General features: G+C 45.8%; 1 protein-coding gene and 1 pseudogene across 1 annotated transcript; one reads left to right on the top strand and one right to left on the bottom strand.

The window, feature by feature from the left end:
* Positions 1–9,650, top strand: part of LOC105509413 — a 30,177-nt pseudogene extending 20,527 nt beyond the window's left edge.
* A 2,823-nt stretch (positions 9,651–12,473) lies between these two features.
* On the bottom strand, positions 12,474–22,783 carry LOC105509412 (ubiquitin carboxyl-terminal hydrolase 22-like). The gene is given in 8 exon segments (XM_011938639.1): positions 12,474–12,593; positions 12,844–13,069; positions 13,614–13,673; positions 15,289–15,380; positions 16,573–16,702; positions 19,466–19,624; positions 21,838–21,943; positions 22,717–22,783. Coding segments are annotated over 8 exon segments (960 nt in total).
* Between the last annotated feature and the right edge of the window lie 4,324 nt (positions 22,784–27,107).

Raw genomic sequence — 27,107 nt, 5'->3', positions numbered from 1 at the left:
TTTCACACCACCAACCTCAGTGGGATTTTCCTGCAGCCTGAGGCCAGGAGGGTTTGCTGCCCTTTCCTCAGAAGGTATGGCTTTTCATTTTTGTTCTGGAAGAAGAGTCTGGAAGAGCTTTGTGCATTTCTTGCAGTGGCAGCTGCTCCCCTGCCCAGGCTGGCACTGTTGTGGGAGGCTCTCTCTGGTATCCCACTCTGTGCCCAATACATTCATGTGTGAGGAAGGCTCAGTGGCCACCTATAGAGAAGCACCTGCAAGCAAGTGTGAACTCCGCTGTCCAAAAATCCCAGGAGGTCTACACTTCCATGCTGACTCACACACAGCCTTCATTGATTCTTTAAAGGCATCGACTGAGCCAGTCTTCCCCACCTGTGTGGCAGGGCTGGCTCCTTCTCATGTTTGGCCACAGGCAGCCGTGTTCACACCTCCTCTCCTCAGAGGCTCCTGCCTTCCTTCAGCCTCAGGCTGAGTGTTTGCCCTGTGTCTTCAGCTTCTGATAGGTTCAGGGAAAGGTATGATCTTGTAGATTATCTGTTGTTTTACTGTTACCAGAGGAGTGAGGCCCATTCTGATTTTCTACTCCTAGGTCGCAACTGGAAGCCAGAGCAATGTTTGCAAACATCAATTAGATCACATCTCCTCATTGCTGAAAACCACACTGAACACGATCAGAATGAAATCTCCATTTGGTGCAGGGAAGCTTTCAAGCTCCACACGGCCTGGCCCTGGTGTCCTTTCAACCTCAGCCCTCCTGACTCTCCAGGGCCCACTGTCCCCGACCATATGAAGCTCATTCTCAGAGAAGTCCTCCACTTCTCATTCCTGCCCTGAGGGCTTTGGCTGGCTTTTGCCTCTGCCAGGAATGCTATTTCCTCCTTTCTCACTCAGGTCAGGGGGGATGTTCCTTATCCTGGAATCCTCAGTTCGAACATTACCCTCTCTGAGAGCCCTCCCCTCTTTCTAAAGTTTCCCCTCTCCCTGATCCCATAAAAGTTCAAACATCTTACCATATTACGTATGATTTTGGAAACTTCCCAAAATTTATTTTTGGAATAAAGGAGATGGATGAGGACAAGGTTTCTCCTGGCCATATTTATTTGGTCCTCAATATTTTGCTCAAATTATCCAGGTTGGTAGTTCTCAACCTTAGCTGAGACAACAACGTCCACCTGCCGAGGGTGAAGGCCCACGATAGGCTGTTCTGGGCACCTGGAGGCAAATGGGGTCAGGGACCAGACGTCTTTATAGGATCAGCCTCCTGGGATCATTCAGGGACCACGAAGATATCATTTTCTGTAGGAAGCAAGACATCTGGTGACTGCTGTATTCTACTTCAATCCTTGCTCACTCTCACCAGTGAAGCTGCCTTAGGAACAACACCAGCCAAGCAAGGAGGGTGTTTGGTTTGGGGGAAAAAATGATCTATTGATGCAAAGCAACCTCTGTGCTAGTGGAGACCCTGTCTCAAGAGGAGAGATGGCAGACTCCACAGTTCCCAGCTATCAATATAGGAGGGGGCTTTGTTTTCCTGGGTCACTGAAAAAGGACAAGAGAACTCTGGGGCCTTGGTCCTGGAGAAGACCCAGGGGGAACGTCCTCTCAGAAACACTCTGGGAAAGGTTGTGGAGTTGTTTTTATCTATAAATGTCCATATCTGATAGTTCAGGATTTCTTGCTTTTTAGGGTTTCACTAAAGTTTTAGGTGACTAAGAATAAAAATTATAGTTAACACATACTTCTGTATACAAAATATGCTAGAAAGGGTTATGTTATAGGTGAAAAAAAGAATGATTTTGTCTAATTCAAAAGTTATCTAAAAGTTAGTTCAAATTGCAGTTTTGAAAAGGTTATTTATGAAACAATGTAGTAAGGATCATTAAGTAGGGGAGAAAGATGCGAAAAAAGTTTAAATAATAAAACATTCTTCAAAACCTGATGAAGAATTGGAGATATTTGGCTAATTAACACTTTCATTGTTAAAGCCAAGTGTTGGTTAAAGTAAAATAAAAGTATTGTAAAGAAATGAATCCGCAGTTTGGCAATTCTTTTTTAAATATAGTTAAACATGAAGCTGGATTGAGTGTGGAGCCAAATTTCACATCCATGCTTGCATTTCTTCATGCTGTTTACCACTTTGCTTGGATAGTGCTGGAGTACTTGTTGGTCATGTGCCTAAAGTGAATTTCTTGATTGCACAGAATTTATAATAATATTGATGAACTTAAGGATATTAAATTGTGTATCAGGAATAAAATGTGTAATATGTGGGTTTTCGGGGTTGGTACACTGTAGCCTCCAAGGTATACTGAGTAGGAAAATTTAGGGTTGGTCTCCTGTTTTTTGTTTCTGCTTCTAGTTTTCATTCATTTGCGTTTATTCTCCTCTAGCTTTGTGTGTATGTATATGTGTGTGCATATATATATATATAACCAATTTTTTTTTTTAGTTCCTAGTGGAAGGCTTTTACTTGGTTCTGTGAATAGTTATTTTGTTTCTTGTTTCTGCTTCTAGTTTTCATTCATTTGCGTTTATTCTCCTCTAGCTTTGTGTGTATGTATATCTGTGTGCATATATATATATAACCAATTTTTTTTTTTAGTTCCTAGTGGAAGGCTTTTACTTGGTTCTGTGAATAGTTATTTTGTTTCCTATGCATTTCTAGCAAATCATTATTTGTTCCATTTATCTGGAATTTCTATGCTGCCTTTGTTGGGCCACAGGAGTTAATGGAGGACACCAGCTTCCTATCCTTAAACTAATTTTTTGGATTCTAGGCTCCCTGATACTTTAAGTGTGTTGAGTATACTCTAATAAATAGAATTTGAGTCACATTTCTCTCTCTCTCTCTGACTAATTTCTCCAAAATTTGTAAACTATTTGTGAATATTCTTAATTCATGGCAATGTGTTTGTTTGCATACAGTCAAGCGGGGTCAGCGAGGACTGGTCAGGGAGAGAGAACCCAGAAACGTGGCATGCTGGCAAAAGGGTAAGAATTTCTTACCAGCTAGTCACTGGCCTCTTTCTCTCTGTACAAACTGGTTAAACAAATAGTAAAAGTCACTGTTTATCTCCTCTGTAAAGTTTTAATTAATATAAAAGAACTTTAATTGGTTTAATAATAATAAGAGCTTAAATCAAATATTTTGTCAGAAAAGTGAAAAATGTAATGTCTTTTATTTAGTTCATGCGATTTGAGTAATCTTTGGGAAATAAAGACAGTTTTAAAGATTATTGGTAAAATACAAATGTCTTCAAAATGTAAACATGTGGTCTAAGTTATGTTCAAATATCAGGTTTGCTAAATGCTTTAAGGTCATAAACTGCTTCTTTAGCTTTTGAAAATTGTTTAACTTGTCTGCTTTTCCTCCAGGTGAGGCCTGAGGACATGTGGAGTTGGCCACACCCCTAGCTAATGCTGGAAATAGTCAAACCTTATCAGAACATAACTTACCAGGTTTCACATTAAAATTAAAATTGCTGAGAGTCACCATTATAACACATAATTAAGACTACTAGAAACAGTTTTACATGCAAGGTGTGTAAGAACAGTAGAATTTTTTGTAAAAGATTATAAAAGTTTTTGCTTCTTTAAAATTTCTGAGTTATAATTTTGGCAAAATAAATAATTTATGGTAATTTGGAATTCCAAAATTAAACTTCAGTTTTGAAATTTTCTTTCCTAATGCCTGGTTTTTTGAATGGATCAGGGGGGCCCTTGAAAACATCTGGAAAAGAAGTAAACAAGATTATTTGACATGGTTAGGTATATGGGATTGCCAAAATGATGTTCAATCTTCTTTAGGTTATATTTTTATGAATAATACTAATACATATTCCAAAATTATATGGGATTTCTAAAATTCTAATGTGTAAGTATATGCTACCAATTATAATTATGGTTATTGTGTTAAGTTACTGTAAACCACAGAAATAACTAAATTTCCTTATATGAAGGAAATTTGTTCTACCCAAGTAGAACAAAAAAAATTAAATAACAAGAAAAGTCAGATTTTCATGTTAAACCAGCTGATACTGAAATTGTTTAGATATACAATTTGAATAAATTCACAGCTGAAGTCAAATTACTTTTGATAACTCATCAGTTATCAGTGCTATGCACCTAATTTAGAAAAACAACTGGTATTCAAGAAGATATACATCTGATGTTAATAAGCATGGACTCATAGAGGACCAGGATGACCACCTTGTCCTTTTTGAGTCCTTAAAGTTTTTATTATTAAAAGTTCTGCATTCCATGACTCATCATGGAAAAGATAAAATAATCCAAAGTGAATACATTCATGTAGTAACTTATAAATTACTAAAATAGTTTATAACCAATGTTTGGCTCTACATTGGTGGGAAAATAATTAAAGCTTCAGGTACATTTGGTCACCTGGTGGGCCATTTGAACATTTTATAAAGGGATTTCACTCAATTGTTATTTTCAGTGCATGTTTTCTGGTTGTATAAAAGCTTTCCTGGACAGGCAAGGTGGCTCATGCCTGTAATCCCAGCACTTTGGGAGGCTGAGGATCACCTGAGGTCAGGAGTTCGAGACCAGCCTGGCCAACATGGCGAAACCCTGCCTCTACTAAAAGTACAAAAAGTTAGCCGGGCATGGTGGTGGGTGCCTGTAATCCCAGCTACTCAGGAGGATGAGGCAGGAAAATCACTTGAACCTAGGAGGCAGGGGTTGCAGTGAGCCGAGATCACACCATTGCACTCCAGCCTGGGTGACACAGCAAGACTCTGTTTGGAAAAAAAAAAAAAAAAGCTTTCCCATGCCAGAGGGCTGATGTTTTCACAGCAGATTATTATGCTACAGTGTAGTTTCATCTGGTAAAGAAAACTTTTTATGGTTTGGATCTTCTGAGAACGTCAAAGAAAAACTGTCCTTGCCATCCACACTATTACAAAACTTCAGGATGTTGAACTTTGGGTTCATAATCTCACAATTGAGAAGAGTCCCTCATCACTCTTGGAACTGTACACTCATTGAAATCCTTAAGGTAAAACTAGCCAGGAAAGTTTCTCCCCAGAAGAAGGTGGCATCCTTGATGTGAACTGCTTTTTCCACGTTCACAGATTAAGACTTCTATTATCATGAAACTCTTTTCTTTGAATATTTTTTCTTGCTTGCGCCTCTATAGACAATAAAAGTGAAAAGGGAGTCGGTCTGTTATGTGCACTTACTGGGTATAGTTTTATTTGTGAGGAAGTTTACAGCCAGCCCTATACATGGAAAAACTTATACTTTGATAAATAAAAGATGAAAGCCTAATGTAGGTACAAAACTTTAATGGTACATGCATTGCCTCGTATTCAGTTATAAACAAAACATTGATTCATTCCTTTTAACCCACATGATGGGTTAAAAAGAACACTGCCAGGAGGTCTTCACTCTTCTAGAAGGGCATCATTTGTTAGGTCCTTTTTCCATGGTTTAAAGTAAAAGAAGCAATGATTAGAAATGTATCCCTCGTGATAGACTCTATAGCAAATTATACAGTAAAGGACACAAGAAACTTTAAATTCTCTTGTGAAAGTTGTAATAGAATTGGCTGAACAAGAAGTATCTGTGCCAGTGCTGGCACTTGTGGCCTATGGAAAAATACATCAGGTGAAAATTATGGAAATTCAGTGGTAGTGGATTAACAAAGAGACTACTTATTAAGTGAGTAGACTCTTTATCTAGCTCATTCTTTGCTCTATTTGATTTTAGGAGGTTTGACTTATGGAGACCCTGGGTAAGGACCATACTCCAAACTCTTTGTACTATCCTCTCAATAATCATGAGAATAGTCTCCCTGGTGCACTGGATTCTCTCAAAGGTTTTATTGCTTGCATGCAGCCATCTCTAGAACGTCATATGGTCTCTCTTCAACTGGAATGACAAGAACTGAAAGAAATGTGCAACCTTGAGGACACTGCAACCTATCAATGAAGTGCTGAGACCGGAAACCCAAAATCATGGTAACTGAGAGTGGCGCTAAGGCCCTAAGTTTTGGCCACACTCTCACCTAAGAGAGAACCTGACCAGAAAGGGGGAATATTTTTAAACAAAATTCTGGGATGCCATTGTTTTAGACTAAGATCATGCACTAGGCCCCAGCAGACCAAACCAAGCCAAAAGGGGTTATCTGTGCTAAGAGTTTAAGGAAACACATAGATTCTAGAACAGACCAGGTTTTGTTTTCTCTCCTGCAAATCTCTATAACAAACATTCCTGATAACATAGATATCCATCCCCTGAAGTTCCCATTAAATCTTTTAACCAAATTCATTTCCTCTCGCCTAGAGACCATCAAGCTTCAGATAGTTATGCAACAAAGGTTCCAGCCAGTTCCAGGTGAAGACACCACCTCTGGCCATCAAGGAGCTACTGTGCTTCCACTAGACAGAGCAGGGCGAGAGTTCTGTGATCCCCAACAGGTAGGGACTATGCCCCAAGCCAGCATGAAGCAGTTACAGAAGAAAGACCATTGGTCCTTCTGCCTCCCACAAGGATTTATGGGAATCACATCTCTCAGGGGGAAAATGAGGCAGGAAAATAGGGACTGGAGGCAGGGAACATAAGGCTGATTCACACTTCAGCTATGACAGCAAATATCCTCTCCACAGGGCGTACGCCAAGTAAATGACTTTGTAACTTTAATTCATCTTCTTCATTACATAAAGCATATACCATGTAACCAATGGAATCCTCTAAAGGATATTTAAATGCCCAAAAATTCTGTAACAGGGCCCTTGAGCCCCTACCCTTGGGCCCTGGCCCAGACTGTAGAATGTACTTTCATTTTCAATAAATCCCTTCATTTCTTCCTGGCTTTGTTTGTCCATTTTGTCCAATTCTTTGTTCAAGACGCCAAGAACCTAGACACCACCTGGGGCTTCCTTCTGCACTTCCTCTTCCTCCTCTACTCAAAGACAGTCACGTGGGTCTGCCGGTCCTCAGGGCAGGTGCTGAGCACATGTGTGCTGGACATGCTGGATGCTGGGCAGACGGGGTTGGGGGGGCTGTGGGCAGGACCCTCCCCAATACCCCTTCTCCACTTTCTACTTTGTCTCCCTCTTCCCTTCGAAGGGCCCTGAAGGGCACTGGGGCAGTCGGACCCGTCTGTGGAAGCCCCCACTCCCACCTCCTTAGAGAGCAGCAGGGACCCCTCACTCTTGAGTGCCCCTCCAAGGGTGGCAAGACAACAAGCCAGGGAGACAAGAGAATCCGTGTTCCTGGCCCAGAGAGGATATGGGCAGAGGGCATGGGAAGATCCCCTGGCCCGGATCCAGAAAAAAGAGTTCAGCCAGGTGTGGGATGGGTCCAGCCCCGGCATAGAGTGGACAGCCTGGAGGGCAGAGGGGGGCCCGTGCCCAGGGCCGTCTCACCCACTGTGGAGACAGGCCCCCATGTGAGGTCCTCTTCCATCTGAGATATGAAGTGAAGGCCTCTTCCATCTGAGATATGAATCAGGGCTGCCGAACCAGGAGTGACCTGAGGCTCCCCCACTCCAAAAACCTTCCAACCCCAGACTGCACACAGCACTCCCTCTGGGATCAGCAGCCTGCAGGGGTGTCCTCAGTCACAGACCAGGGGGCCACACAGGGACCCTGAGGACTCCAGAGGCCCAGGCCTGTGGGGCTCATCCCTGAGGGGCCCCGGTGGGCTCAATGAAGATGCTGACCATGTCCGTTTCTTTTATTCTCAGCCAAACTGGAGCGAGGGTCCTCAAGGGCATCCCGTGGCATTGGGCCATCTGTGAGGGAGACAGACTGGCCCTCCCCGGCCCAGCAGCTCAGCTCCAGGGGCCCATGTCATCAGCCCTCCTGGGACAGAAGCCTTGTCCTGTCCGGCCTGTATTGTACCAAATGTCTCAGTCACAAAGTTTTCCTATTTCTGTCCTGGAGAAATGGAGCTTTACTGGTTTGAAGGTCTTAGGGCCCACGTAGAGTGAAGCCTCCCCAGAGGGCACACAAAAAATGGTTGCATTTAACATGGAGACAGCATTAAGTCTGGAACCTGGGACATTCTCTGGTGCCCCTTAGTGTTTCCATGTAAAGGAAGTCAAATAACTTGCCATAGAGGTTTGCAACAGAGGCACCTGAACATGGAGGGGGAGGGCTATTTAACTCTCAGAGGCTGACTGAAGATGAGGCCGAGCAGGAGAGTCCTGACTCACCGAGGGCAGAGGAAATGTGTGGGGGCAGGTAGGAGAGCACTTCATAGACATACACCACGGCCTTGTGACCTGTCACAGAACCGTGCACTTAAATAGCTGTGCACATTTTCTCTCCACTCCATTTGCTACTCTCCAATCATGCAGGGAGCTCGCTACAAAATGCACATTGCTATACCACAGCCTAGGTCTTGCAATCCAAGTCTGGCAAGGATTCCTGCACATCAAGGGCCTCGGTGACTTTCATGCACAGCCAAGTCTGAAGGTCCGTGGCTGTCCTGACTCCTGGATGTCATCACGTGCCCATTAAAAAAGGAACAAGAGTCAGCAGCAGCAGGCCAGTCACAGAAAAGGAAGAAATGTGAGTGCATGGCCTTCTCGACACCCAAACCAGTCTTTGGGCACAAATTGAGACTGCAGCTCTGGCCACTGACTCAGACCAGGGACATCCCCATCCAGGTCGGTCTGCGCTGGCTTTTCTCCCTCCTGCCACCCTCTCTTTGACTGCTTGTGTCAATGAAAGGAGAAGCAGCCAGTTTTCAGAGAAAAGTGTAGCTTAATTATGACGTAGGAAAGACTGCAAGCCACTAGGGGAGGAAGAGGAGTTAAAAGTCTCCTGAAAATGAGAGGGGAAAGGAAGGGGCAAACATCTTGATAAATAAAGTCTCCAACCACAGCACAGTCACTGGAATTTTTTTCTTAATTTTTATTTTCAAACTTATAGTAAACAAAGCAGTCAAACTGTCAAAAGAACAGCAATTTTACACAATGAAAATCATACACACCAAGCCAAAATACAACAGCTCTTGGGTCTATATGTTGCAGTGGTGCTGGCACAAGAGGGAACATCCAGGAAGGTTCCAGTGCCTACCAGGGAGCCCAGCCCCATGGAGGGCCCCAGGGCTGGAGGGAGGCCACCCACATTCCCAACACATCACCCACCTCAAAGCATTCCTTTCAGGCATCCAAAGCGGGAAAGCCCATTTGACTTCCTGTGAAGAACTGAAAGGACAGCCAGCATCTCAGACATGCAGGAGATTTTTAATACACTGGTGGGAATGTGTCGGGGGGGGGTCACCCAGGGGGTCCCTAAGTGGTCAGATACACTTTGTCACAATTTACACCTACATGAGGTGATTACTGGGCAACAGGAGAACAGGTTTCCTGAATTTCATAGCCAGAGCAGGAAAAGGAGAGATTTCCTGAACCTAGAAACGTCAATGTCACAGTGAATAGGGGATTAACTTGGATACTACAGTTTAGAATAATGCCCACCAGGAATGCATGTAGCTCCATCTCTCTTCCCAGTTCCAGTGTTCTCAGAGCAACAGCCACCCCTGAATCCAAATGGAGACAGGAAGGGGCCCAGGGGGACGTGGGGAGGCAAGGTTTGGCCAAACCCCAGCAGCTACCAGAAAGGCCCAAGGCCCTCACATCTGCCTTCCACACTCTTCAGAGGACACTCCCGTAAACCAGGGTGGCCCGAGGTGGCAAGCCTTCAAGAAAGGCGCTACCCGGCTTGCAATCCTGCAGGCCAACTTCAGTCAACTCTCTTTTTCATTAGATTTGTTCCGGATTAAAAGAGAGCTCTTGCCCCCAAAAGAGATCTTTATGGCACTGTCACACAAACAGCAGAACTTGGTCATGTAGAGCCTCTTCTGAAAATCTGGGCCCATCCCTATTTCTCTGATAATTCTTGTTTTAAAGCATGCTTCCTCTTGAATTCTTTAAATGCAGAAAACAACAGAAAATGAACTGATCTCAGGAATACCCTAAGGCTTCTGCTGCACGTGATGGTTCTGGCGGGTATGATAGGCATGTCCTGTGTTCTGGTGTTTTCTCCACTGAGCAGTGAGTTCTGTCACTGCCCCCTCCCCAGCCTAACCAGCTAAAGAGCCGGACGTGGTCCCCACCAACTTCCCTGTGCCTGTGAGCTAAGAATAATTTTCACATTGTTAAATAGTTTTTAAAAATCGAAATTTCTTGACACTGAACATTATATGCAATTCAGATTTCTGTGTCTAAGAGTTGTACCAGACACAGCCATACTTCTGTAGTTTACGGCAGAGACCACACAGCTCACAGAGCTGACAGTGTTCGCTGCCTGGCTGTCTATGAAAACATCTGCCCACCCCCGAAACAAGGGATCCTATTCTCTGCAGGACTGAAGAGCCCTCAGTTCAGATGCAGACAGGGCTCCCAGACAAGCACAGCTTGAGACATGGTTGTTTCATAAATTATATTACGTATTTTTCCTCCTCCTTGTCCCTAGTTTGCAATTTCACAGTGGACAAATGGACAAACCACCATGTTTGAATTTGAATACATAGATACATGCAAGATGTCTTACAAAGAACAACACACATCCTTCTGCTTCCTCTTTCGGCTCTGCTGACAAGTTTGGTCATGATGTCATTGTATCCCCACTATGCCTGAAAGTACACCAAATGTAAAGCAGAGGCAGACACCACGAGATGCAGGCTCCACCCGAGGCCACTCCAGCTTTGCAACCAACACACTGGCCACCAGGCAGCGGCAGCCAGGCAGTGGGACAGAAAGCCGAGAAGGAAAACACGAGAGGAGGATTGATCAGACACCAGCAATGCTGCATTTTCTCCAGACTGAGATGACAGAGACACGTTGTGAGTTGCAGCCCGACTCCTTCGCTGCGCCCACTGCCAGCCACTGGCAGACACCAAGGTGGCCAGAGGGGAGCCAGGTGCACAGGGCAGAGGCAACATAAGCAGCACCGATTTAAAAGCAAGACTCACTCTCAGGACTAAAGGAGAAGCTATCTAAATTTCAGTATCAACAGTAATTCACTCACTCCGCTAGTGTTACATGTATGAAGTTCACCTCTGTGGAAAAAGAGAGGAAAGGGGGAGTGATGAGAAAATGGCTTTTTAGGCCGGGCACGGTGGCTCACACTTGTAATCCCAGCACTTTGGGAGGCTGAGGTGGGCGGATCACCTGAGGTCAAGAGCTCAAGACCAGCCTGGCCAACGTGGTGAAACCCCGTCTCTACTAAAAATACAAAAATTAGCCAGGCGTGGTGGTGAGTGCCTGTAATCCCAGCTACTCAGGAGGCTGAGGCAGGAGAGAATCACTTGAACCCAGGAGGCAGAGGTTACACCGAGCCAAGATCATGGCACTGCACTCCAGCCTGGGCAACAAGAATGAAACTCCGTCTCAAAAAACAAAAAAGAAAGAAAGAAAATGCCTGTTTCTAGAAATCTGTGAGAAGCTTCCACCTGCAGCTTGATGCTAAGTTATCTGCAGAGCAGACACACTTGGAAATCCAATGTAGTGGCCTCAGTTCCAGAGCTCTGGGGGCTGCTTCACCGCCGCTGAGGAAACCGAGGCAAAGAGTTCCATACTCTCTGTATTTAACACTAAAAGTCATGAACAGAAAGGTGTCTGCAAGGTCCTCTGTCCCACACATTGCACTTCAACTTACTTCTTAAAGAACCCATAATCTTACAGCAGACAGGGGCCTTTCCATACCCAGTGCTAGGGAATGCCAGGCAGAGGTCACTCCATGCTGTGAGGCTCCCATCGTCCACCCCTGCTCCCCCGCCATATTATGAGGAGCACAGGAGATGTCCTGGTGATGGGTGCACATTGCTCCTCCCACCCAGAGCACAGCCCTCACCTGATCCATCTTCACTGCAGTTCCTGGAGCCTCCCCATCCATGTGGTCTATCCTGACCCCACGGGTCCCAGGTGCAGAGGGGCCACATCTGCATGGGAGACAGTGTCACCAGGCTGGGAGGTGGGGGGTGGATGGGGGTATCACTTGGTGAGGCTTGCCAATGCATTGCCTTCATTTTTTCTGACCAGTTGCAGATAAGTCTACTCTATTCCAGGAACTGTGATCGAACAGCAAGTACCTGCAGAGGCAGAGAGAGGGAGGATGCCCGCATCTAATTCCTAAGACGGGAAAGCCAGAACAACCTGCCCGACACAAGAGCATGCATGCTCTGCACTCTGCACAGGTCTGACAGGCCTGATTTCATGGCTGGAAGGTTTTGGCTTTTCAGTCCCCAAGGAGGAACAAGTGTGTAGCTGGCTGGTGGCACTGGCACTGCCCATCACCACAGCTTGACCACCACCCCCACCTGCCACGAAGTCACCCATTGCCTCACCCGACCTCACACAGCCTCTCTCCCACCCGTGACAGCCCTGCCCTTGTGTGGTGCCTGCTGTTGTCAAGGATCACGGGGGTCCAGTCCATATCCACCTTGTTGCCCTGAAGGCTATCCAGTATACCACAGAGCCTTCCAAATGCAACTTCTCAAGAGGGCATCCGTGTTGCTCTGAATGTGAAGTGCAAAGGCCTCAGGGAGTTCCTGACAGCTGGGGTCCCCTTGATCTCTGGAGGGTCAATGGGTTTCTGTGCCAAGAAAGAATGAAACTGGGAAAGAAGAGAGGAGCTGACAAAAAACTGATGTATCCAGGTCATGCGGTTAAAAAAACAACTGCCCGGATGTTCTCTGCATTAAGGGAACACCTCCAGAGAGGGCCTTCAGTCAGGCACCTTCTCTCCCTCCTGCGAGCTCGTCAGGGCTGGTATCCTGTCCAGAGCAGGCCCTCATACTTCAGCAAATGAAGGTCAACACCTTCGAGCAGTTCTACGCTCACATGTGGGTTGGTCTCAGCTATACCAGAGGGGAAGCAGCACTGCCACCACGGGGCCTCCCCTGCCCCAGGGCCTTCCTCCCGCCCCACAGGATGCACCCTTTGCTGTCCAGCATGTCCTTGATGCTGGCCTTGGTGATAATGGCATCATCACACTTGAACCACTGGTCTTTGTGCTGCGGGATAAAGCTGGTGTGGCGGCCGCTCTCCAAGGTCCTTTGATGGTTAATGTCAGCAAATAAGGAAAACGTAGTGCAGGAAAAAGGAGAGGGAGCGCAGCAGACTCAATGCTGTCACTCACCACCGCCAGAAACCAGGCAGCCAGGGCAGGGAGGGGAGCCTGTTGGCCTGACTGTCAATCCCCAGTGACTCAGGCTGATGCACAGGAGGCTACAGGGATGAGGAGAGCCTGGTCACCCCACTTGGCTCTCACGCAGGTCCAGCTGCTTCCTGGAACCACATCTAGTGGGAGTGGTGACTGCAGTCAGCAGCGGGGCTCCTGGAACATCCCAGCCTTTCATTCTTTCTACAAACCCAAGGCAAGAAGAATGGACACTGAGCTTTCCAGATGGAACCTCCCTTCTCCCAGAGGCCAGGAATTGAGACGGGCTCCTCCAATAGGAGGGAGCATCTGTGGCCCTGCATGGAGCAGCCTCTCCTAGCAGAGCCACGGGCAGCCAGGCAGGAAGCTGGTAAGTGGCAGGAGCTCTGCTGGGCGCCCTGCAGGGCAGACAGAGGCCCATCGCTGGCTCTCTGCCAGAGGCCCCTGACACCCACACCGCTGGGCACCTCTTACTTGTTGTTATTGAGACTGTCCATGGGCTGCTGGGACTGTCCATTCATCCTGCTCTCTTTGCTATAACAAACAACAGCAGAATTCAGCATCATTCAAAATCATCAGACACAGAGACACAAGGCTCTCGTGATACCAACACTTATCCAGGCCCGACCACGCAGACACTGTACTGGGGTGCACTTTATGTTTCAGGTAGAAATCGCCCCACATTTTGTGAGGATACCAAGGCAGAGCACACCTGGGTCCCCGAGTCACCTGTCCTGGCCCCTGGCCCTCCCAAGATGGGTCCTGAATGGGTTTGGTGATGGGAGTTGGATCTGGGACAAACGTGAGTTTGGTTTGTGACAGAGATGGCGAGGGCACTCTTCCTCCCACATGTAAAGGGTTTGTTTGAAAAGGGTAAGTCAAATCCATTCCACAACCTAAACAGCTGCTTCCTCAAAAGGGGCAAAGATTGCTGCTCATTATTTCATGACCAGCACCTCTCCTGGTGAGACGGGGGAGACACGGGTACTGGGAACAGGAAGTCCCAGGCGTTATTTACCGTGTTTTCCCATGGTTGTGGTTGGCTGAAAACACAAGATCTTTGTGACCCTGACCTTAGCAACGGTACTATCACCTCCCTCAGTATATGACATCGTGGTCAGGCTGGCAACACGGAGCTCTGACTCTGGTGATCTTGTTTTATTCAAGAGGTCATCTGTGTGCCACAAGACGGGTGGGACAGCCATGAGAAAGGACACCAGGAAGAAGCCGATAACTAACCAAAGGCAACATGCTTTCCACAGTGCTGGCGCTGGGACGGTGGCCCTCTAAAAAACAACATCCTCCAAATCATAACATCCACGTCTCAACCCTCAGAACCTGAGACTGGGACCTCATTTGTGAAAACAGTCTTTGCAGCTGGAATCAAGGTAAGGATGTCGAGATGAGATACTCCTGGAATGATCTGCCTGGGCCCCAAATGACCACTGTTTCTGACAGAGAAGCAGAGGGAGATTGGACACACACTCAGAGGAGCCGGCGTGTGACCAGGAAGCCAGGGAAGGGACATGGCCACAGAAGGTACATATGGAACCAACGGCAGGTGGAGACGGTGAGGAATGGAATCCCCCTAGACCCTTTGTAGGAAGTGGGGCCCTGCCAACCCCTTGATTTCAGATTTCCGACCTTTAGAACGGTGAGAAAATTAATTTCTGTGGTTTTAAGCTTCCAACTTTTTGGTCGTTTGTCACAGATCTGTAGGAAACTCATATGTGTCTCACACATTAGTGAGCGCCATGGTATTCTGGAGGCTTAAATTCCAAGGACCCCACGATATTACAGATCTGAAAAGGAAAATGTAATCTACAACTGCAAAAGCAACGATGTCTGTCTGTACTTCAACACCTGTTCCACCAATTAAAGCGCTGACTTCTCGTTGTGATCCCGCCTGACTTTGCCAGTTTGAAAGTGGATCAAAAATTGTTAGAGAAACATTCAAAGCAAAATCAGTATATCTGGCAAAAACAACTCATTAAAATGTGTCTTATCTTAAGATCAGGATAAACAGGTTTTTGGAAGGTGGGGTTTATATTAATGTCAACAGTCATCTTATCACAGGAGCTCCGAGCTGGGTTCCTGTCCTGACCACAGCCCCTCCAGACACAGAACAGGCCAACACCCCTGCCTAGACCTGGAGGCCATGAAAGGGGCCATGTCCAGCTCCAGGGGAAAGAACATGTATGTGGCGATCTTCCGTCACAGCTTGGCTGAGTGTTCAAATCACTGCAGAAACAGGAAAAAGGCAGAGAAGAGGAAAGAAGAACAGAAATGTCATTGGAGGCTTCAGGGGCTTCCTTCAGTAACATGTGTCTATGTATCTCATTGTATTTTATGGAATTGCCTTTTAGCTACATCTGGAATTACAGATTCAATAACAATGATAACCCATACAAGTCCTCTTTTACAGGTTCCTGTCAAGTCTTCAAATGATGGGATTGTTCCATGATAACACCAAGAGTACAAAAAGTAATCTCACACCAAACCCAGCAAAGCATAGACAAGCAAACAAAGATCCACGACCCATAGCAGAATAAATGAACAACTTGTTTCTTTCAACAGACAGAAGACAGTCTTTTGCCTAGATCAGGAGTCACGCATTCCAGGCAGTGAGCTCGGAATGGGTGCTTTCCACATTTAAAGAGTTGTAAAATGAAACAAAGAACTGCAACAGAGATTGTATGATTGGCTGTGGCCCGTGGAGCCTGGCATCTTCACTATCTAGGCCTTTAGAGAAAGAGTTTGCCAACTCCTGGACTGGATCTGAATGCAGAGGGCCTTCGTTCTAAAGCGAAAGAACAACGTAAAATCTGAGGAGGGAGTAGCTGGAGGAATTTGGGTAGAAGTAATAAAAACGTCACAACCACTCCCCTCCCCTAGAAGAGTAGCTCACATCCTACTTTCACTGTGAGACCACTGCTTTTGTTTACCACAGCACAGACAGAAGGACAATTCACTCACACCCTCTTGTGTCCTCTGTGTTCTTGCTGACTTGCTGCAATTATAAAAAATGTTGGCTAGGCGTGGTGGCTCACGCCTGTAATCCCAGCACTTTGGGAGGTCAAGGCGGGCAGATCACCAGAAGTCAGGAGTTCAAGACCAGCCTGGCCAACATGGCGAAACCCCATCTCTAATAAAACAAAAATTAGCCAGGCATGGTGGTGCACGTCTGCAATTCCAGCTACTCAGGAGGCTGAGGCAGAAAAATCGCTTGAACCCAGGAGGCAAAGGTTGCAGTGAGCTGGATCGCGCCACTGCACTCCAGCATGGGTGACAGAGTGACACTGTGTCTCAAAAAAAAAACAACAACAAACAACAAAAAAAAACTCTGCACATCAAACCAAACCAAGAGGCTGCAAGTTGTACTGTGGGCTAAAAATCGAGTCTGCCACTAGAGTTGGCTTTCTGGAAAACCAACTATTTTGAGATAGGAAGAGGCTATGATGGGCAGTTTCTTCATGTTGAGCTGATCTGTGGACTCCTGGTAGTTATGGCGATCACTGTGCTTGATCTTGGCACTGCTGCCCAAGTACTCTGGTCTGGTGAATCTACAAGGTGTTTTAAAAAGACAGGAGTGGTAAGGGAGATGTGAGAGACAGGAAAAAGTGAGGAAAGGGGTATTTTATCTCTTTCAATAGGTTGATTTTCCTACCAAAAACACCCACATACAACTATGAATGGTTACAATTTCACAATGAAAAAAAGAAAATGTTTCCACCTTTGCTGCCTATCTCTTTAAAGAATATTGATCTTAAATGTTTTGTTTCAGGGAAAGAGCTGGGGAAATGATAATAATGTTCTAAGTGCCACATGACCCAGCAGTCAAATTTGAGCCAGAAAAATGAAAACTAATGTTCACACAAAAACTGTCCACAAATATGTACCAGTGTTACTCATAATCATTATAGAACTGGAAACAACCTCATTTCTTCCCATGGATGAATAAAGAAATTGTGGAACATCTGTACCATGGAACACAAGTCAGCAGCAAAAAGGAAGGAACTACTGACCCCAGCCGCACCCTGGATGCATCCTCAGAGAGTTATCATGAGCAAGCAAAGCCAACCCAAAGGGCTCCCTGTTGTATGATTCAGTTGACATGACATTCTGGAAATGTCAGGTTTATGGAAATGGAGGAGTCTCTGATGGCTGGGGTTACAGAGCGAGTGGTGAGGAAGGAGGTGATGAAGATGCTGGGTACTTTCTGTATGAATGTCTCTGTATCCCAGCTAGTGTGCCCCACCACAGCACTGCAGGATGTCACCATCAGGGAACCAGGGCAAAGGGTAGCAGATTGCTTCTTACAACTGTATGCGAATCTACAATGATCTCAACATGAGCAGTTTAATTAGAGAGATGAGAGGTCTGGGAAAGGTAATTTCCTGACGGTGCAGAGGCAAGAAGAAGGGAGGCTATGTTAGAAGTGCATCTGGCACAGGTGGCAGCTGCCACCAACAAAACCCATGGAACAGATGATTCAACAAAGCACACATCAAATTTTAAAGCTGAAACACTAGCAACAATCTCAATCTTTTCACAGCCAGATATGGAAAGCCTTTGTTTACAGTTTGGAAATTCTGCCATCTCACCTAGGGCAAGATGAAAAGACCCCCGGGAAAAGTGGCACCTGTTTCCTTGCTAGCTTTGGGATCTGTTCTCCACAAGACTCAAAAGGAGGCTTTGCTTGTAATACAAAGTGAGGAAGGGCGTGCTCTCCCTCTCCTCCACCTTCCCAGGAGCCAGCACCATGCCAGGTCTCTCCTAACAACACAGGCTTCCTACACATTGTAGTTTGTGAAGTGCGGTTTCTCCCTCATGGCCTACTGTTTTAGCAATGCTTTTTTTTTTTTCTTTTGAGACGGAGTCTCACTCTGTTGCCCAGGATGGCGTGCAGTGGCACAGTCTCAGCTCACTGCAACCCCTGCCTCCCAGGTTCAAGTGATTCTCCTGCCTCAGCCTCCTGAGTAGCTGGGATTACAGATGCCTGCCACCACACCTGGCTAACTTTTTGTATTTTTAGTAGAGGCAGGGTTTAGCCATGTTGGCCAGGCTTGTCTCGAACTCCTGACCTCGTGATCCACCCGCCTCGGCCTCTGAAAGCACTGGGTTTACAGGCGTGAGCCACCGTGCCTGACCAACACTTTCACTTTATTGGAATTTATGATGAAGTTTAATTTAGTTGCAAAGATATTCTTTAAGAAGGTTTTGGGTTCCATCGTTTATTTACTAGTTTTCTGAATTAAAAATGTGATACCCCATTTTATTATGTGGACTTAGTGTTAAAAAGTTGATGCTTTCAAAATTCTAAACATGCAAACTTTTGGCAGGGCACAGTGGCTCATGTCTGTAATACTAGCATTTTGGGAGGCTATGCTGAAAAGATCACTTGAGCTCAGAAGTTCAAGGCCAGCCTCAGCAATGTGGCAAGACTCTGTCTCGACCAAAAAAAAAGAAAAATTTTTTTAATCACAGAATTATCTGGGCATGGTGGCACGCACCTGTGGTCCCAACTACTGGGGAGGCTGAGGCAACAGGATGGTGTGAGCCCAAGAGATTGAGGCTACAGTGAGCTATGATCATGCCCTGCACTCCAGCCTGTGCAACAGAGCAAGACCCTATCTCAAAAAATAAAATAAACATGCAACTTTGGTCCTGTTGACTATGCAGTCAGACAGAAACCAAAAGCTTATACCTCTTCTAAGGAATACTTCCACTCAACAAGGACTCTTCTGTATTACCTTTAATTAATACAAATAAAACAAGGACTATAAAACACTAGACAAAGTTTAGGAAGGTTTTCTGCTCCTTTTACAATTATATGCTACAGCTACTTAAATACATTTAAAAAAAAACACTTCCTAAATCTTATTACTTATCCCAAATAAAGCAGTAAATGAACAATTTCAAAAATGGCCCTAAGCACAGAACATCACAACTAAGTTTTAATCACGTGCAGAGAAGGCTGCAGACCACTGGGAGAGAGCTAGACATTTCTCAGCTCACACTCCAGGGTTGGTGTTTACTACAAAGGCTAAAGGAGCATCCAGTTTGGCTCTCAACTCATTTACATGAGGAGGTTGGAATATCAGCTGCTGACACCAACACCCGGCACTCTGCAAAGCTGGGGAACAGAAATATCAAGTGACCGGCCAAAACAGAAGACAAACTAGCCAACCCAGGCTAGTGCTGCATCTTTGCTCAGGCTCTGTCCTGGGCATGTAAAAGAAAAGCCCTCTTTTGGTTCTCATCAAGTACAGCCTTCCCGCCAGGAAGACGAGCCCCTTCCATGTGGGTGCAGGCAGGCTTCTCACCTTTGAGGCAATCCATGATTGTGGTGGTTCCCAGACACGTGGCTTTCCTTGTTCGCCATGCTGCCCTTGCTCCCTGGGCTCAGGGGCCAGAATGGGGTGGAACGGCTGGGCAGATCCAAGCTGATGTCCCAGAAGGGATCTATGGTAGTGGAGACACTGCTGGAAGCAAAGAGAGGGAACAATGCCCGTGAGAACTGATGCCCTCCCAGCTCCAGAGGCATCCTGGGGAGGAGGCTGTGCCCACACCCCTTCTCCATGGTGCCCTTTGTCTCAGGGACACTTGGGACTTGGGATCAAGAGCAGCAGTGCTCATACCCAACCTGTCCTGGCTCCCAAGGGGGCTCTAGGGAGGGATGTGTGTGAACCCTGAAGCCAAGGGCTGCTCCTCAAGCAAGGACTTCCCAGCCTGGAGACCATCATAGTCCCTTGAGGGCTTTGGAAGAGGATAAACTCGTGGGCCCCGTCAGAGGCTCTGAATCCACAGGTCTATTTTACAGCTGTATCTGGAACCTGGGGCCTGCGATCTAGGTGTCACTGGAGACCTCCTTGCACACTTCACAGAGAGTGTGCCCCAGCCAGGCTGGACTTTTTTTTTTTTTCTTTTTTTTGACAGAGCCTCACTCCATCACCCAGGCTGGAGTGCAGTGGTGCCACCTTGACTCACTGCAACCTCCGCCTCCTGGGTACAAGTGATTCTTCTGCCTCAGCCTCCTGAGTAGCTGGGATTACAGGTGCCTGCCACCACGCCTGGCTAATTTTTTGTATTTTTAATAGAGACGGGGTTTCACCATGTTGGCCAAGCTAGTCTTGAACTCCTGACCTCAAGTGATAGGCCTGCCTCGGCCTCCCAAAGTGCTGGGATTACAGGCGCGAGCCGCTGCATCCAGCCCCCAGCTGGACATTTTTTTTTATATATACTTTAAGCTCTAGGGTACATGTGCACGACATGCAGGTTTGTTACATATGTATACATGTGCCATGTTGGTGTGCTGCACCCATTGACTCATCATTTACATTAGGTATATCTCCTAATGCTATCCCTCCTCCCTCCCCCCTCTCCACAATAGGACCTGGTGTGTGATGCTCCCCTTCCTGTGTCCAAGTGATCTCATTGTTCAATTCCCACCCATGAGTGAGAACATGCGGTGTTTGGTTTTCTGTTCTTGTGATAGTTTGCTGAGAATGATGGTTTCCAGCTGCATCCATGTCCCTACAAAGGACACAAACTCATCCTTTTTTATGGCTGCATAGTATTCCATGGTATATATGTGCCACATTTTCCAGCTGGACATTTAATGCTGCATTTCACAAGGCCAGTTCCTTGCTAGAGATTTATTTGACAACACTAAAAACGAAAACTCACAGACTGGGAAGTTTGTTCTCGGTATTTACACAAGATTTAAATATAAGACAATTTCCTGCTGATGGAATTCAGTAGTTGAGGGTCAGCAAGGAGGTCTAAACTGCTCAGAGCAAACTCGGTTTCTAATGCTTAGAGCCAAGGCCTCTAATGGTCTATGCTCCTTACAGAAAACTGCATCCGTGACACAGCCAGCAGTGGCCTTTCCTGTTTTTCACTGGTCTTATACAGACTGCAGGTGGCAATCCATTATGGGTTCTGAAATCCTTTTAGTGGATCATGTCCAGGGTTTTTAAAACTTCAACTGCAGTAAAGAACAGAGGCAGGTACCGTGGTGCACACCTGTAGTCCCAGCTACTTGGGAGGCTGAGGTGGGAGGATTGCTTGAGCCCAGGGGTTCAAGGCCAGCCTGGGCAACATAAGACCCCATGCCTAAACATAAAACAAAACCCAGCAGCGTGCACTAAGGTTGGTTGAGAGCGTTCACCTAATCTAACAAAACAGTAGATTCTTCCTGCACTCAATGCTTGGAGCTATAAGCAAAGACCACACCTCAAAAGAATTAGGGCCGCTACATAGAGAAAATGGAACAGGAAACCATAAAATAATGAGAACTAACACACTTCAAAGCACATATGTAAATAATCTGCCATGCGTGATCCACCCCTTCTTGAAGGGGGTTATTTTTTGTTTGTTTGTTTCCTGGTCAAGGACTAAAAGACGAGAAATGTTGGGGGAAGCGTCCAAGAACACTGACTGGGGACAACACCAAGACCTCCACACAAAGGTCTCGCATCCCACCGGGACACCCGCCCCAGGATCTCCCCAAGAGGAAGCACCTCCACCCCACGACCTTTGCTCTCAGGGCATCTGTTAACCATTTCTCTTGCAGCCTCCTTAAAGACCTCTCAGAGCACACACAGTTCTGGAGACTGGCAGCTCTGGAGACTGGGAGATGTCAGCACAGCCCCAGTGGGCTTCAATGCCACCAAGCACACGGCCTGTCACTTACTGGCAGACTTGCCAGGTGACGTCCAACTGCAGCCCACCAGTGAAGATCTGATCTATGACGCAGCTGCAGTGTTTGGGGTTGTTGGGCTTCTTCCTGCTGTCGTCACCTGGGGACAGAGCACGGCTCTGGGATTAACGTCTGTGCGTTCCAAAGATGGGGAGTCTCCAAGGGAAGAGAACATTCACCCAGCAGAGACCCGAGGAACCCTGGGCCAATGCTTTAAAGGGCCACATGAGGCCAGGCGTGGTGGCTCTCGCCTGTAATCCCAGCACTTTGGGAGGCCAAGGCGGGCGGATCATGAGGTCAAGAGATCGAAACCATCCTGGCCAACATGGTGAAACCCCGTCTCTACTAAAAATACAAAAATTAGCTGGGCATGGTGGCACATGTCTGTGGTCCCACCTACTCAGGAGGTTAAGGCAGGAGAATCGCTTGAGCCCGGGAGGAAGGGGCTGCAGTGAGCCAAGATCGCGCCACTGCACTCCAGCCTGGTGACAGAGCGAGACTCTGTCTCAAAACAAAACAAAACAAAAAGGCCACGTGAGGACACTCCTCATTTCAGCAGAGGGTCTCCTCATTATTTTAACGTGATGAGAAATCACAGCACTTGGATTTGTAATGCTTCTTTTTCTCATTCCCTAAGAAGAGCCCCACAGCTTCAGTCTTGCCAAGAAAGCCTTCATAATACCCAAATGACTGAGTATAGGGTAACTGATCACCTTTTTCATATAGAGAATGACTGAGTCAGTATTTTTCTGGTAAGACAGCTAAACATATGGTGGGCCAGGTACACCCAAGGAAGCCCCTACAGCCTCCCTCCCTGACTAGGTATCACAGTGCCCTGAGTGCAGAATGCGACACTGCAGGATGCCCTCAAACTGTCCTCATCAGCTGGAGCCCCCGGGGGACAGCATGTCTTCCTGTCAGTTGCATCTGGAAGCGCCATGCCCACTCTCTCTATCCAATACATGTTTAATTCATATCTGTGTGGGTGGGTAAGTGAAGAAGAAACTTAAGTAGTGGAACTTAATACTTAATGTGGAATACATATTCTACATAACTTCACTCAACTAGACAGTAGGGATAGTGCATGGGGCCATCTGTATATAGGCCACAGTTCAGAGACATTGAATCATGACAGAGGAATAGAGACTGATCACTGAGTCTTCTGAGCAGAGGTTTAAGATGAGAGAGAAAAATGCTACCCAGAAGGAACTCAAATTCATGGGACAAAATGTTAGAATATCCATGTAGGAAGATGCAAAGAAAGATAAATGGAAAGATGCCATGGAGGCCACAAGGACAAACAACTGCATGTAACCAAGGGCACATGGCCAGGTCACCTTGCTAAAGGGTTTCGACAATCATGTTTCTAAATGGAAGAACTTTACATTTCTTTTCAGACATTTCCAAGGGAATGATATCAGAAGCACAAGAATCTTGGTTAGGAGACTGTGGACCGTTACAGCAAGAGTGCTGGCCCCAGTTGAGCACTTACCTCACTGATTACGACTGTCCACGGCTCCATGTCCCCATAGATTGTAGGTGCTAGGACAACCCCTGATGCATTCTAGGTAACTGGTGACTGCTTACTAAATAGCACATTTTATAAATGTGTGCATCAATGTCACTTCAGTGTTCACTACTAAATGACCACCTCATTCCTTAGCTACTCAAGCCAAAAATAATAATAATATTATTATTGTGTGTTTCACATAGTAAATATTTTATTGGAGGGGGAGAACATCTAAAATCTACATTCTTAGAAAAATTTTAGTATGCAACACAATATTTTGAATTATAATCCTTGTGCTGCACATTATGTTTCTAGGCTTATTTAACTGATCATAGTTGACACGACTACAACCATAAAGACTGTTGAGATTACAATGCTCTTTAAAAATAACTCTATTCAAGAAAAAAATTGAAATGACACCCACAAAAAAAGCTGATTGCATTTTTATAATAAACAACAATGAAAGAAAGAAAACATGTTTTGAGAAGAATTTAAAGCACTAAACTTAGGTTAAATTATTTAATACAAAAACGTAAAGTGTCATTTAACTCATTTGTAGTTTAAAGCCAGCAGAATATACATACTTCTAATTGTATTCCTACTAAGAAGATACACATACTGAAATCAACAAGGTTCTTCAGTTTTTAAAGATGCATATTTTAACATTACTGAGACACTTTCCAACACATCTTCTAAGCAAGGCACCAGACTCCAAATTTTTTTTTTCACATAAAAAATATTCACTGGGCTAGGGGCATGACTCACGCCTGTAATCCCAGCACTTTCGGAGGCTGAGGCAGATGGATCACCTAAGGTCAGGGGTCCGAGACCAGCCTAGCCAACATGGCAAAATCCCATCTCTACTAAAAATACAGAAAATTAGCCAGGTGTGGTGGCGAGTGCCCATAATCCCAACTACTCGGGAGGCTGATGCAGGAGAAGTGCTTGAACCAGGGAGGCAGAGGTTGCAGTGAGCTGAGATCACACCATTACACTCCAGCCTGGGCGACAGAGACTCTGTTTCAAAAAAAAAAAAAAAATCATTTTACTAGTCTCTTCATTCATTTTACTGGTCTCTATAACAGATTTGAAAGAAAGTTTATAGACTGTAAGTCATGCTTTCTGTTATTATCTACCTCCTACTTATTCTTTACCTGAAGGTGAAAGGTCTAACTGTGACTTGGAATTGTCGTCAACCCACAGTATTCTAAGCATATATTATTTTCATTACCAAATTTCATCTTCCCAGCTTGAAGGACTACTAGCAAACTGAGGTGGTGACAAGATCAACATGTGAGAAGTCAAAAGAAGGCAATCTGAGGCTACTGACCCGCTGGCCATGTTACACCTAAGAAGTCAGTCACTTGAGCATCCCTGGGTAGGAGGCTACTGTGTGTTGTTGAGGTCACATCCACATCACCTACTGGCTGAGATGGAGTGAGTTAAATCACAAAAGTTAAGAGTAAAGAGTGTTGGTCAAACAAATAGACCTAATCCTGATATCCCTGAGAATTTCAGATGGAGAAGCATTTTCAAAGAAAACAATTGTTTCACAACGATCTGACAATGAATTTTTCTTGCTTGTAAATTTTATTTGAAAAATGATAAGGATCAAAATAATTACATTTTTCTTCCTTTTACACTTATCTGACCTAAAATAAAATTTCAAACCCCCTAGAACCTGGAGGCTATCACCACATATCCCGATCATTCAACCTGGAGTTGACATACCTTCTCCGGTGTCACCACCATCCATGTACATACATGGCTAATGATGCATCTTCATCATATGCCTCTGATTAAATCTATCATGCTCAGTTATTCCTCCCAGGAAGAATCAAGCCACGGGAAAATAGGACTAAGGTTGAGGATGATAAAGAGGTGAAGTATGGAAAGTATTGGAAGACTGGGGACATGAAGTGGGCTGGGGAGACAAGGAATTTAATGGGAGATCCTGAACACACAGGAGCAGAAAGGGGGCAAAAGCTTACAATGAACTACCAGAAATTGGAGGGGAAATAAAGATGTCAAAGGTAAAAGCCAATTTCACCTAATGCACAACTCTGTCTCCAGCAGGATCTACTCCTCCAGGCTTAGTGGGCGGTAACTATTGGAAGGTTGGCAGAGATGCGGGAACTAAGAAATAAACCAAGATCACAAAATTACCACTGTGCCTACTTCAATACACCTTTCTTCCCCCACTCCAGGTAATACTCACATAGAAAGCACAGCACAAAATGAATGCCCACTGGTTGGTTAGTAAAACGTTGTAAAGTAGGCAGAGAATGGCAAAGGCACCATCATACTGTTACCAAGCAAAGGAGGCTCGCTGCCCAAAGCACTGGAAGTCAATACTGTAACACTGGGATTTTGATAAAATAAAAACTGTTACTGCATGCCAACCAACAAAGAAATAGGAAGTCCAGCTCAAATCTGCCTCCCTGTGCTGGCGTTAGGGCAATTATTAGAAATGGTTTTGAGTGTGGATTCTGGGATTAGCAGGTGCGTGGTGGAAGGAAAGAAGAAGTCTAGGAAGTCCTTGGGCATGTGCTCCTGTCTCTTCATGCTACCTAAGGGTTCCACGTGCAAATTCAGTGAGGAGTTAGTATGAAACATGCCATAGAAATCCAGCTGTAAGGTCAGCAAGCTGGGTCTGTGCAGACTCTAGTTGGCCTTATAGGTTCCAATGGATTTCAGCCAGTTTTATTAACCTACAAGCCCAGGCATTTCAGCATTTCAGCAATTTGTTTCTTTTATATGCCATCCTGTAAACTCAAGAATTTCTATGACTGTGTTTTTTAACTCTTTGGCACACAGTTTCAACGCCCTTCTCAGAGGTTGTCATTCTCACCCTCACCTTCTGGTTCCTGCAGGCTCAGTTCTAGCCTCCCACACTGTATTAGTTTTTTCTCACAATGCTATAAAGAACTGCCCAAGACTGGGTAATTTATAAAGGAAAGAGGTTTAGTTAACTCACAATCTCACGTGACTGGGAAGGCGTCAGGAAACTTACAATCACGGCAGAAGGCCAAGGAGAAGCAGTCACCTTCTTCACAAGGCGGCAGAAAGGAGAAGTGCTAAGAGAAGGGGAAAGAGCACCTTATAAAACCATAAGATCTCGTGAGAATTCACTCACTATTACGAGAACAACATGGGGGAAACTGCTCCCATGATCCAGTTACTTCCACCTGGTCTCTCCTTTGACATGCGGGGATTATGGGGATTACAATTCAAGATGAGATTTGGGTGGGCACACAAAGCCTAACCATATCACACATATCATACACAGAGCCTAACCTCCCCACATCCCATTCCTTGATGGGGTGTGGGGGGCAAGTGGGAAGGGGGGTGACATCCCTGTTCTCAGCCATCACAGGAAGTCATGACCCTGTAGGTGCAGAGACGTGGTTCACATTTGTATCTTCTGGGGAAAACTGAGATAATCAAGGTGGGGCTAGGCTCTGGGGACGAGGCAAGTAGAGGACTTTGCCACGTCCGCACCTACCAGGCAAGGAGCAGAGGCTCTGTTAGGGCGCCATGCCAGGGGCTGCAGTTTCAAAATCCTGCAGACTCCACCCTCGATCTGGCCGCACTGTCCTTAATCCTGCGAGGTGACCTGGGGAGGGAGGACAGGTCGGATGCTCCGACCTCACCAGGGACTCCACTGGACCGGAGTTCTTCCTCCGCCCAGTCCACATCAGAACACTCCGTGGCCGGCCGGGACACAGCTTCAGACTTGGAAGCTCTGGAAAGA

The sequence above is a fragment of the Colobus angolensis genome, unplaced genomic scaffold (assembly GCF_000951035.1).
Source record: "Colobus angolensis palliatus isolate OR3802 unplaced genomic scaffold, Cang.pa_1.0 Scaffold175, whole genome shotgun sequence".
NCBI lineage: Eukaryota > Metazoa > Chordata > Mammalia > Primates > Cercopithecidae > Colobus > Colobus angolensis.
Note: the sequence above shows the minus strand (reverse complement) of the source record. Positions and strands in the feature narration are given on the sequence as shown.